This window comes from Bufo gargarizans, chromosome 2 (genome assembly GCF_014858855.1).
Source record: "Bufo gargarizans isolate SCDJY-AF-19 chromosome 2, ASM1485885v1, whole genome shotgun sequence".
Classification (NCBI taxonomy): Eukaryota; Metazoa; Chordata; class Amphibia; order Anura; family Bufonidae; genus Bufo; species Bufo gargarizans.
Genome location: NC_058081.1, coordinates 155,135,586 through 155,149,899, shown reverse-complemented (window position 1 = coordinate 155,149,899; position 14,314 = coordinate 155,135,586). Strand labels below are relative to the sequence as shown.

The 14,314-nt window shown below is 38.8% G+C and overlaps 1 protein-coding gene across 1 annotated transcript in view; it reads right to left on the bottom strand.

Moving 5' to 3' along the window:
• Positions 1-14,314, bottom strand: part of FBN1 (fibrillin 1) — a 249,299-nt gene that overhangs the window by 187,409 nt on the left and 47,576 nt on the right. The window contains exons 5-6 of the mRNA XM_044279629.1: positions 9,111-9,206; positions 6,880-6,975 (exon numbers count right to left, since the gene is read on the bottom strand). Coding sequence (XP_044135564.1) covers positions 6,880-6,975; positions 9,111-9,206 — 192 coding nt within the window. The remainder of the gene's footprint in view (positions 1-6,879; positions 6,976-9,110; positions 9,207-14,314) is intronic.

The following is a 14,314-nucleotide window of genomic DNA, read 5'->3' as shown; positions in this document are numbered from 1 at the left end:
TGAGAGAGACTCATTACATGCAAAGCGAGATATTTCAAGCCTTTATTTGTTATAATTTGGATGATTATGGCTTATAGCTTATGAAACCCCTAAGTCTCAATTTTGAGGTCCCCTTTGCTCAGGGGGTATGGATTAATTAGCTGACTAGAGTCTGACACTTTGAGCCTAGAATATTGAACCTTTTCACAAAATTCTAATTTTAAGCTGCATTAATGCAATTCCTTTTTAATTTGCATTACTGAAATAAATGGACTTTTGCACGATATTCAAATTTTTCGAGTTCCACCTGTATAGAAAGGTTGAAGAATGCAAAAAAGTTACCATAAAACAAAAATAGATATCTGAAATGTATTGACATCTATTTTATACTGTATTTGAGTTTATGTGCTGACTACTGTAGAAGAAAGTGTGAATGAAGGGGTATACCTCACTGTGTTAGCACAAAAACCACGTCTCCTTAGTGGGTTGTTTAAGGTATGTTCACAAAATGATTTTTACGAGGATTTCCTTGCTTTTACGAGTAGTATACACTTAGAAAACACTTAACATATGCCTCACATTGAAGTGGGAATCCATGCCACATGAACCGAAATCCACATAGCGGAAAAAAGGAAGAATATTTCCATTCTTGCTGTGCTTTCTGTGTAGAAGCAGCAGTGGCCACACATGGATCAGGCCCATTTAATAGGGATACATTTCAAGTTCATCTGAACAGTATCAGTTTGACAAATTCCTATTAATTTGGTATTTGAGAAGTGTTGTCTCAAGTGCACCACCAAACAAACTTCAAATTCTATATAACTGGTATTTTACCTTGCTTGTTAGCACAATAAGATAAACACCAAGGGGGTCATTTATGAAGACTGGCATTTTAGACGCTAGTCTTAATAACCCCTACAGCTGGCGGTGGATCCACCGGCGTTATGTAGAGGCCTCTACATAACTTCGACAGATCCACCACTGCTTCTAAATGTAAGGCAGCTTCCTTGCTAGCTTACATTTAGACCATTTTCTAGCCTAAAACAGGTGTAAAAAATGGTAAATGTGACAGGCCTGCCAGCCCAGCCCAGCCCACGCCCAATTTTCTAACATGGCATGAGCCGCAATCTGCACTAGAAATATGCCTAATATAGGCGTACTTCTGAATAATAAATGACCCCCGAAAAGTATGTCAATTGACTTTAATCTTCAACTTAATAGTGTTCTTTAATTATTAAGATTCTGAATAACTGTATAGCAATTCGTTTTTCTGGTTTGTCCTTATGTTTATGGCTAAAATTCATTGTCAGTTTTTAAAAATCGCTGTTTTCTAGAGCAGATTTATTACTGATTTTATTTTCACAGTATAGTATATTTTACTGCTTATGATAAGAAACATAAGCTTACTTTACTGTATAATTATAAATCTCTTTAGATTTGGCCCTTTGCCTGGTGAGTGAAGACTCAATGGTGCATCCAGACACATGAATCTTATGTATGCCAATCATAAATCCGGAGTAAAAGAAGAAACTACTCGAACGGGTTGCTCCCACATGATACAAAGCTTACATATATAAGCTGTAGAATATGTTAAAACTAAGGAATTATGCTTTGCATATGGCTTCTATCTCACTGGAAGGTTAAGGGGTTATAATCATTTTGGATAGCTACCTTTGAAAACATCCCAAAATAGTAAAGGAGCAAAACCACTATTTCTATGGTAGAAAACTGGACTAAACAGGAACCAAAGAAATAAATTCAATAACAAAAGAATGTCTACAAAATGTAATAGAAAATGGAACAGTAGTAAAAATGTATGCCATGTTGTAATTATCCATTAACAACACAATATCTCTCCCTAATGAATATCATTTCACCTTTGCTTTTCACCAAGTAAGGTCCAAATGTATTTGGACTACTGGAGTAAGCAGGTCACAACTCTAGCTCTTCATAGTTTTAGGATGACCAGTAGTGTTACTAGCTATACTGCTTATACAGATACCTGACATTAGCACTTGCAGATTCTGTTCCTTAGAAAGTAATGGTGGTGACTTGTTCCTAGATATAATGCTTTTCTAAGACTATCAAATACATTTCAAGCTCTTGTCTCTTCTGTCTCTGTGGAAGGCAACAGTTCATCACGCCTAAGATACATTGCAGTCAGCTCTTGTAAACCCATTTCTCCCCTGCATGCAAAATAGTATCTCACACACAGCCCCGGTGATTGCAGTAATACATTGTAGCAAAGTATACAATGCAATATATTTCTCTGAATTTAGAAGTTTAGGCGAATGATGGAAAGATATCTGGGCCACTTCACTATGGGAGCACTATGCCAGCACTAAGAGGAGGTAGGGAGCAGGGAAGCTACTGAGACTGTCTGGTCCACCACTGAATGTAAGTTATGGTAGACAAGCATTTGCAAAAATACTTAACTCGAAATGCCCTATTTATTGCATAGTAATACTTTTCATGCAATATCACTTTTAGAGGGGTTGTCCGGTAATGAATAACATTTCAGTGACTTCTGGACAAGACACAGCTTAAGGGTACATTCACATGGCTGTGATGTAGCCATGCCCATGTTGCAGACTGCAAACTGCAGCCCTGGGTACCGGAAGTCTGAACTCAGTACTGCGGTGCGGACCCACTGAAGTCTGTGATTCGCAGGATATGGCAAAAGATAGGACATGTCCTATCTTTTGCAGTGTGGAGGCATGGATAGGAAGCCAACGGAAACACACTGACAGGTCCGTGCTTCCACACCATGAAAGATAGAACATTTCCGTTCTTTTGCCGTATCTTGTGGATCGCGGACCCGTTCAAGTCAATGGGTCTGCACTCTAGTGTGGAGTTCACACGGCAGGTGCCCGTGTTTAGCGGTCCATGGTCCATGCTGAGGAGGATGCAAGCAAGCCACGGACCGGAAGATGGATACAATCGACCTGCGGGGAGAAATTCAATATAATTTCATAGTGGAGGCAGGCTCCAAGCATCACTGGTTTCATGCCTGCCTAGAGACAGGACATGGTGAAACAAGAAAATCTGCTCCTTAAGTCTCTGTAGCACAAACTCCAAAATAGGAACAGCAGAAGAAATAGACGACATTATACAGCATCCAGCAGTGACGTGAAACAGTAAATCACTTATAAAAAAGCTGCAGTCTCTCTGTCAATCTCTCTTCCTCTGCCTTTTTCTCGCAGTCCCTCCCTTCTCCTCTTCCTATTGCACCCTCCCATTTCCACAGGCTTCTATGTAATCTGACCTTTCATTGAGCAGGCAGACCAACTTCACTGAATACAGATCCAAACATTGAATTGAGAGTTAGTGAAGAGGAGGGAAGAGCAGAAGAGCACCCTGATAAGAGGAGAAGAAAGCATCATTCTCTGATTACTATTTTTCTTATATTCGTCACTGCCATTTAAGAAAAAAATAATTCTTTAAGGCAGTACCTACAGAGGTTCATGCTGATATTAATTTTCCTCAGATTTTTCTCCTTGGCTTCTTTATAGCTCAGCTGGACCTGTGTACAGCTGTGATCTGCGGCTACAGGTTAGCTACAATGCCTAGTCTGCCCTGCTGCAGCCTGGACTAATGATGAGACAGAGTATATGTGTTAGACTGCCTAAGACTGCCTAAGACTCCCTGCAGACACTGTAGCTAAACTGTAGTCACAGATCTATCTGAATAAAGCCAAGCTAATAAAGGTGATTTTCAAGCTTCTCACGTTGCCTCAAATATAAGAATGTACACATTTAAAGTTTTTGTCCATTTGACCATTACTATTTCAATAAATCATATGGAGAAGATAATAAACTTCCTTGCCAGACTACAGTATCAAAACTTCCTACTTAAATTCTAGACTACGCTTACTTTACAATAATGCAGAAGCAATAAGATGGTACCTCTGTTGTTTGGGAGGGTCTTCAGTTCAATTCTGTGAAACTATTAAATTGTTTTGCAGCAGGCACCAAGAAGTACAGCGAAGAAGGAAAAGAGCAGAAAAGAGGATAGCTATATATACGAGAAAGTGAAGAAAGAAACATAAAAGTAGAATAGTAAGTGGAAAATGAAACTCTTAGAAATCGGTTAAATTGTGAGCCAAAATTGTCTTTAGAAACATAAAAATGGTCATAAATGTTTCTGATTAGAAAGGCACCCAAAATACTAATTGTAAATGGACAATTATAAAACTATTAACCCCTTTGTGTCTGTCCCTCATACACGCCACTGGTCCTATGCACCTTTAACTATTGAACTATTTGTTAATGAGTAGGTTCTCTATGATCATATTACTATCAATATCATGAAACATTTAAAAGGTACTTTTCAGGAAAAGCTTGCACACTGTGCTATGTATAGTACATTGCCTGAGGGGAGATGGATAAGAGATTCAAAAAACATTAGACCTGTAACAAGCTATTTTATGAACAAAAAAAGGAAAATGTATATATTTGTTTTCTTCTGTATATCCACCCAGTGGTGCTGATAATATATTTTCTGCCCTATCTAAGGACCCAGAAGTAGAGTGATATAGTAGGTGAGTCCATACAGTGGTTAGCTGCAGAGGACACACGCTGCCTGGCTCTGTGTTCTGGTGCAGAATTTCCATTGTTTCCAGAATTTCTGAGACACTGCTGCACACTGCATTTCCCTTGCTTGTAAGAGCTGACAGAGAGACAACTATCACAAGCAGTAGGGAAGGGAGAGCAGTTTGAAGCTGCATCACATAGGAATACTCTGATCTGTCATTTTCTGCCTTTAGATATGACTCTGAACAGAGCAAGTGCAGTGTGATGAGATTCCGTCCTCTATACTTCCGCAAAAGAAGAAGTATCAAGGGAAGAGAAGGCTGCATTGGGCGACCAAGATGGCACCCAATCCATAAATAAAACAGGTATACATAAGGCACACACAAGGGCCTTTACATTATTCATTAAAGAGGGTTTTCCGGGATTTTAATATTGAAAGGCCATCCTTAAAATATGTATATATATATATATATATATATATATATATACAGTACAGACCAAAAGTTTGGACACACCTTCTCATTCAAAGAGTTTTCTTTATTTTCATGACTATGAAGCCATCAAAACTATGAATTAACACATGTGGAATTATTTACATAACAAACAAGTGTGAAACAACTGAAAATATGTCATATTCTAGGTTCTTCAAAGTAGCCACCTTTTGCTTTGATTACTGCTTTGCACACTGTTGGCATTCTCTTGATGAGCTTCAAGAGGTAGTCACCTGAAATGGTCTTCCAACAGTCTTGAAGGAGTTACCAGAGATGCTTAGCACTTGTTGGCCCTTTTGCCTTCACTCTGCGGTCCAGCTCACCCCAAACCATCTCGATTGGGTTCAGGTCCGGTGACTGTGGAGGCCAGGTCATCTGGCACAGCACCCCATCACTCTCCTTCATGGTCAAATAGCCCTTACTTTCAAAGTTTTCCCAATTTTTCGGCTGACTGACTGACCTTCATTTCTTAAAGTAATGATGGCCACTCGTTTTTCTTTACTTAGCTGCTTTTTTCTTGCCATAATACAAATTCTAACAGTCTATTCAGTAGGACTATCAGCTGTGTATCCACCTGACTTCTCCTCAACACCACTGATGGTCCCAACCCCATTTATAAGGCAAGAAATCCCACTTATTAAACCTGACAGGGCACACCTGTGAAGTGAAAACCATTTCAGGGGACTACCTCTTGAAACTCATCAAGAGAATGCCAAGAGTGTGCAAAGCAGTAATCAAAGCAAAAGGTAGCTACTTTGAAGAACCTAGAATATGACATATTTTCAGTTGTTTCACACTTTTTTGTTATGTTTATAATTCCACATGTGTTAATTCATAGTTTTGATGCCTTCAGTGTGAATCTACGATTTTCATAGTCATGAAAATAAAGAAAACTCTTTGAATGAGAAGGTGTGTCCAAACTTTTGGTCTGTACTGTATATATATATATATATATATATATATATATATATATGTAACATTTTTGATAATTATTTTACGTTTATTTCTATAATTCCATGCCGGACATATTCTACTGCTTTTCAGCTGGATTTTCGAATTACATGCATTTACCTTTATTTATAAAATGGGTGTGCAGACAAAATACGTTATACAAAATTTCTTTTGTAGGGATGTGAAGCATAACAATACTATTCAGAAAACTATAAACTATGATAATTGCAGCCCTCCAAACAATATTAAATAAAAAAAATCTGTACTTAATGCCATAAAATAGACACATAATCTAAATTTATGAGATGTACAGATATTGTGGCAGTATATACAGTATGTTATCATATACCCAATTATGGCCATCTGAAAGCCTAAGGCAAAGAAAATGGAACACTTAAAGCAACTCTCCAGTTCAAGAAGAAAAATTCTAATTACCTGAGGAATGAACCGAACACTTACATAGTGACCTCCTTTTCCTCTTTTTATCTGCAGATCTGTCAGTTCCCAGGTCATCTAATATGGAAGCGCTGTCTCTCAGATGACCTTATACACATTGTGCATTTGGTAGACCAAGATACTTAATGCTTGATGTCCACGACTGCTCTTGGATTGGCCAACACTACTCATGTGGGTAATGCTAGCCAATCCAATGGCTGCAGGATGGACTACCAAATGCACAGTGTACATCAGGTAGTCTGAGAAGTGGTGACGCATCTTGGATGATATAAGAGAAGCCTAGGAATTTGTGGGTTTTCAGATGAAAAGGAGGGCACCATGTAAGTTATCTGTTTGTTCTTCATTAAATGGGACTTTTTTTTTCTTGAACCAGAGGTGACAAATGAAACATGTCAGTGTGGTATGGTTGAATTAGTATAGTGATAGCAGCGTGCCTAAGAATAACACTTGTGACTTATAACAACACTTACCTCTTTCACACTGAGGTCCTGTAAAGCCGTATGTGCAGGCGCATCGATTTGGAGCGACACATCGTCCACCATTTAGACACCCATGTTCACAGACGGCTGTAAGTTACAAGCATACAGATGTATATCCATAAGGAAGACATTTAAAAATATATAAACTATAGAACTAGGTACAAATATTTTGTATTACATATATTATACCTGGTTACCAAGAGGAAACAGGACGCATGGGTACGGACATGATTGTTCCAAGCCATCATCTTAAAGTAATACATCCATACTGAACAAAAGGTTGTGCATATGGTTTGGATATGGACACTATGTCATCTTCTAACTTTCTGCTGTTACAATGATCAACATCTATAAATATTTTTGTTTATTTCATTGCAATATATCTGTTAAATGTGTTTTGTGCTCCATTATATACTTGAGATCTGATCTCCAGTATCTTCATGCAATGAATGCTTCCAGGAGCTCCTGGAAACCATACCTAGTGGCCAAACAACAGGTATCCTATTAACTGTCCATAAATGTCTCAACAACACCTGAAAGTTATATGTAACCCCGAATATGTTCTGTGTTGCCCTTTGCAGGATTCGTATGGACAGTGCCAATGTGTCTGAAGTGACAACTGAATGCCCGGAATGGTACTGTTAGATTACCACCGGAACGTTTTCACTCATGCTGTTAGGATATCTCTCTGAAGCAGGCATCCTCAAACTGCGGCCCTCCAGCTGTTGCAAAACTACAACTCCCAGCATGCCTGAACAGCATACAGGTATCAGCCTACAGCAGGGCATTGTGGGAGTTGTAGTTTTACAACAGCTGGAGGGCCGCAGTTTGAGGATGCCTGCTCTGAAGTATACAGTCGTGGCCAAAAGTTTTGAAAATGACACAAATACTAGTTTTCACAAAGTTTTCTGCTAAACTGCTTTTAGATCTTTGTTTCAGGTGTTTCTGTGATGTAGTGAAATATAATTACACGCACTTCATACGTTTCAAAGGCTTTTATCGACAATTACATGACATTTATGCAAAGAGTCAGTATTTGCAGTGTTTTCAGGACCTCTGCAATTCGACTGGGCATGCTCTCAACCAACTTCTGGGCCAATTCCTGACTGATAGCAACCCATTCTTTCATAATCACTTCTTGGAGTTTGTCAGAATTAGTGGGTTTTTGTTTGTTCACCCGCCTCTTGAGGATTGACCACAAGTTCTCAATGGGATTAAGATCTGGGGAGTTTCCAGGCCATAGACCCAAAATGTTAACGTTTTGGTCCCCGAGCCACTTAGTTATCACTTTTGCCTTATGGCACGGTGCTCCATCGTGCTGGAAAATGCATTGTTCTTCACCAAACTGTTGTTGGATTGTTGGAAGAAGTTGCTGTTGGAGGGTGTTTTGGTACCATTCTTTATTCATGGCTGTGTTTTTGGGCAAATTGTGATAGAGCCCTACTCCTTGCATGAGAGCACAATTTGCTGCCCAGAAATAACAACAGAGGTATCTGCATGAAAGATCCTTTCACCCGATGAATGAGCATTTGCCTTCTTCATCGGGTGATCTGAGGCACCTTTACACGGGCCAATTATCTGGAATGAGCATTCGTATGAAAGTTAGTTCCCAATAATGCCCTGAGAATCGGCCCATGTAAACCCGCCATAACAGTTGATCAATGCCTTTTTTGGCAGACATCAGCCATTCATTGTTTATACAAACTTTTTATACGATCACTGACTACATTGGTCAAGATTTGCCCTTTCAGACATATTTTATCTAATTTGAGCAGTTTGGTGTAAAATACCTTTTTATCACAGCACTTTCAAATGTTACTATGTGGACAATGGTGGTCCTAAGAGTATGACCACCTATAGCATAAATGCTGTGGAATATCCTCAGCAGAATTGTGAAAAGCCACAGCATTTACGATACCACCTATCATCCACATGCTGAAAAACTATTCAGCGACAATATCCACACATAACGTGACATTTTAGATCCCCAGCATGTCAATTTATATTGTGGATCTCTACTGTAAATTACAGTTTGCAATGCAATTGAATCTGCCCAAATACACAATATATCTGCAATAATTATTATTGGTGCGACTATTATTTGGTGCGACTTTTGCTGCTGTGGGGAGGTGTCAGGTGTCGCTGTACCTAAACAGAAGGTTTGCTGCTGGATATTGTAATGAATTAATTGAATGACTAAACAATACAAAATCAGTACTTACGTTGGCCACAGTGTGTTCCAGTATAACCCTTCTGGCACATACAGTGCTCATCGCTGCAGGTGCCACCGTTCATACATCTGATGTTACACTGCTGAACTGAAAACAGAATTGTGGAAAAGTTTTACAAAACAATACACAAAACTAAAGTAAGCCATAACTGATTATCAATGTCTACATCAAAAAAGGCAAATATCCAAAATGTTATGAAATCCAGAATAAAGTGCAGATGTGTTTAGTAATTTTCAACACACGATGACTAATTCAAGATTTTCTTCTTGGCTAGTTTTAACAATTGCATAATAAAAGATGCAGATCTATACAAATCTCTAGTCATCTCTGTGTACAAAACAGCACGACACCAATATACACGTATAACTTTCATATATATATCTTACAGTATTTAAGCATAACTGTCTTATGAAAAAGGAAGGGTCGTATTAAACAGAGCAGTTGAGAGGGTTGCACATTTTTGTAGCAAAAGTGGTGTTTGCCAAGGTCTGTACATGTTTTATGGCAGAACACTGATCCGATAATGAATTTATAAGGTCCACTTGAATATTATCTAGAATTACAGCTACACAAAATAACCACTCCAATGATCTGTTCTAATTCTGCTGAATAACGTATGATATACACAACATAACCAGTAAGGATAGGGTTGCCAGGCCTTCTCATAAAAATGCTGACCATTAGAACTTCTCTCAGTATGGGGGTGAATACTAGCGTACAGATCCCTTTTTACAGCAGAACCAGAATCTGGAGCACCCCTGATGAGACCCAGAAAGATAATACAGCTGCCTGCATTGGATACACTGAATGGATGTTCCTCTTAAACCTTGAAGAGTTCACAAATTTTTATTTTACTGACAACAAGGAAAAGCTTTACTGCTCATTTACAATAAGTATACAGAAAACTCCGTCGTCTGGTGCTCCAAAATGCTCCTTCCAAATAGCAAAATAGAGCAAATGCTCCTTCCAAATAGAGCAAAGGCAAAGAAAACACTATTGAAAAATGATAAAAAAAAAGACCTACAGATTGTTTATCACTCTATAGAATGTATGGTGAATAGACGATGAAATACTGCATTAGCCCTTCTCCACAATGACTGGTACTTCAGCCTGGCTTGGTCTGTCTTCCCAGTGTTGACTCTTGGCTATCTTGTCCTATGCATCCGCTCTATAACACTGCTCTACCACTACTGCTGACCAATTGACTAGTCCACAATCTGAAGGCAGAGGATCCAACTGGGTTTGTCAAGTCTGTGCCTATAGAAGAGGTTAAGGGAGAAGAATAGGAGAGTTCCTTAAACTTTGACTGTAATTCAGTCACTGCCAAACCAGATGCATTATAGGGGTTCTTCTAGCTGGAAGAGTTCTAGCACATAGATATATTATATGGTCTTTACTGTACACAGATGGAATATTTTGTGGTATGCCAGCATTACACATAAATACATTAAACTGGGTATAGTCAAAGCTCAGCTGAAATCTCACACTGTGATAGCGTATGTTGCTGACTGCCTGGGGAACTGCACATAAGATATGTAGGTCCTGGCTGTAGGTGTAAATGTGATATGTGTGGTCTTGTACAGGATCAAATTTTAGGGTAAAAATCAGATCCAAAGAATCTGCTAATCAGTAAAATAGACCTAACACATAGATAACATATCTAAATTCTTACCATGTGTTTCTCTTCTAACCCGAAGGTAATATGTAGCCAAAAACACACGTATTTGTCTTTGTTTGTAGTTGCAATGGCTGAACTACCATTTTGCCTAACATTTAGATTATAGGACAGTCAAATAAGGCTGGATTCTCCCTGCAAAGTGTGGTATACATTTTTCTAAACCATAACCAGGATTTGATCCTTAACAGAACTCTAAGGCCTTCCATTACACTCCTGCTCCTCCTTCCCAATTGTTGGCGTCCAAATAAAATCATCTATTTTTACTACTAATGTCATAAGGAATTAAATGGCATAGCGTCCCTGAACTCCCAAGAAAGATTATCTGCTACTCAAGGTTAAAATAACTATACACCATCTCTGATGTAAATGGAGATAACTAACATGACTGATGTCATGACAGCACTTATAAACTGAAAGCTTCACTAATGCAGGCCACTGGAATAACTGTACCTTAATCTACGTACAATGTCACCTTCTACCATAGACATCTATTAAACATGCCTGCAGTGAATGAACCAGACATTCTACACATTCTTCTGGTTTGTCAGGGAATTAATTGTTGAACTTTTGTGGTATTAAAAGTTTGGTTAGTCTGGTTTTCTGTATCCACCCCAGACCTGTTTATTGCCAGAAACATTAAATTATGCCTATTAATATGAGTTATTGAGTATAATGGTATGAATAGCCAAGGGGGAAATCACAGCTAGTAACTGATAGTAGTACAAAGGTTTATTGGGCCTAGAACAGACAAGGATCAGAACGCTCAGTACTTATTCCAGGGCTGTTTTCCTGTTTCTTAAACCCCATCCTCTGGTAGAATACAATTAGCAATATAAGTGGATATTATAACAAAGCATTGATCTTAAAGGGGTTTCCCAGGCTCCTGATATTGATGACCTATCCTCAGGATAGCAAACAAAATATGGCAGCACACTGTTATACATACAAAGAATAGAACTAGGGATAAGAGGTTATTTTTGATTACAGTTGTACTATACCTACTGTAAATGGAAGCTCTTTGCGCACATTTTTTTATTAAAACGTGTGTCAGGCCCATCTACCAACATCAAGGTGGCTTCTCCAGATGGGTACCTAACACTAACAGAACTGCCCCTCCTGGGCCTAACTTAAGCCTACAATGTTCAGGGCAGTGTAGGAACTAGCTATATTTATACTCTGCTTAGAAGACCACACTGAAAGAAAACGTAGACTAGCACATCCAAAGTCACAGCCAAAGTATTTGCCGTTTGAATGTTAGCTTTATGGATGTGCACCTGTGACTTCGGATGTGCTGGTCTAAATTTTCTTGCACTATCCTCAAGATAGGTCATCAATATCCAATCAGCAGGGGTCCAATCAGCAGGCATTGTCATATAAATTGTATTTATATGACAATAAAACCTACCTTGGAGGTTTGTTCACCTTTGCATTTTTATTTTGCACGCCTCGCCTTCCCAGGGCCATACCTTTTTTAATTTTCCGTTCACAAACATATGAGTGCTTGTTTTTTGCGGGACAAGTTGTACTTTTTAATGACACAATTTAATATTAGATCATCACATGTCAGGAAAAAGTTAAAAAAAAGAGGAGGTCATATCTGTCCTATATACTTTCTCTCCTTTGATGATCAATTTCTGAATTTGGCTTCCAAAATTGCATCAGCAAACCTATAGTGTAGCCATATCATAATACCATGTTTATGGCAGTGTCTATTTCTTCCAAATATATTGTATATTAGTAATTATATTAATTAGCTGAAGAAACTGTTCTACTGTTTTGTGTCTATAGCTCCTATACACACGTGTCTGCAAGATGTCTACAGCTCCTATGCACACCACATGTGTCTCCATGGTGTTTCCAGTTCATATGCATACCACATGTGTCTCCAAGATGCATACAGCTTCTATGTACACATGTGTCTCCATGATGTCTACAGCTCCTATGCATACCATATGTGTCTCCATGATGTTTCCAGTTCGTATGCACACCACATGTGTCTCCATGATGTTTCCAGTTCGTATGCACACCATATGTGTCTCCATGATGTTTCCAGTTCGTATGCACACCACATGTGTCTCCATGATGTTTCCAGTTCGTATGCACACCATATGTGTCTCCATGATGTTTCCAGTTCGTATGCACACCACATGTGTCTCCATGATGTTTCCAGTTCGTATGCACACCATATGTGTCTCCATGATGTTTCTAGTTCGTATGCACACCACATGTGTCTCCATGATGTTTCCAGTTCGTATGCACACCACATGTGTCTCCATGATGTTTCCAGTTCGTATGCACACCATATGTGTCTCCATGATGTTTCCAGTTCGTATGCACACCACATGTGTCTCCATGATGTTTCCAGTTCGTATGCACACCACATGTGTCTCCATGATGTTTCCAGTTCGTATGCACACCATATGTGTCTCCATGATGTTTCCAGTTCGTATGCACACCACATGTGTCTCCATGATGTTTCCAGTTCGTATGCACACCATATGTGTCTCCATGATGTTTCTAGTTCGTATGCACACCACATGTGTCTCCATGATGTTTCCAGTTCGTATGCACACCACATGTGTCTCCATGATGTTTCCAGTTCGTATGCATACCACATGTGTCTCTAAGATGCATACAGCTTCTATGTACACATGTGTCTCCATGATGTCTACAGCTCCTATGCATACCATATGTGTCTCCATTCTGCCAACAGCTCCTATACACACCACGTGTGTCTCCATGATGTATACAGCCCCTATGTAGACCACGTGTCTCCATATTTACAGACAATAAACAAACATTGGGTGGTCTGATCCTATATTCATGCTCCCTTCCATCTGCCCCCTACTTCTTGCTAGTAATTTGATCTATGGTCAGTAGGTCAGAAAGACATAAGGAAATGTTTTTGCCTCACGTCAAACACATATATATATATATATATATATATATATACCAAAAATGTACTACTGTAAGTACTGCCAAGACTATAAAATTATACACTGTGCTGCACTTATTAAAGCCCGGCATCAGGACAATACCAGCACCCCTAAAGTCATGGTATTTATCCAATTGGGAGAATCATCAGTAGGTGAAAGTGGCATGTCAGAAGCTTTGGTTGGTAAGACAGAGGAAGTGCATAGCCCAAACATATGTTAACCTCATCTAAGGTTGGGAAATACAGCTTTGTAAACCAAGAAATACTATAAAAAGAATTAGTGAATCTGAAGTTGCATAGTGGTGCTTTACAACTTGAAGGAGGATGAAACCATAGTACATATTTAGATCAGATTCATTAAATGAAATCAACATGTTGTAAATTTTCAAGACAGCAAAATAAAAGTGGTATATGTATGTTATGACTTTGGTCTAAAGCATGACTAATGTGTATGTTTCCGCCCTCTCTGACTAGGGTCAACATTCTTGACTGGGAACTTAGTGGAGTCTATGAAGTCCTAACATACAAGTGAAAATACTACCCATGTAAAATGAAACATGATAAAACAGATAAAACATGCTA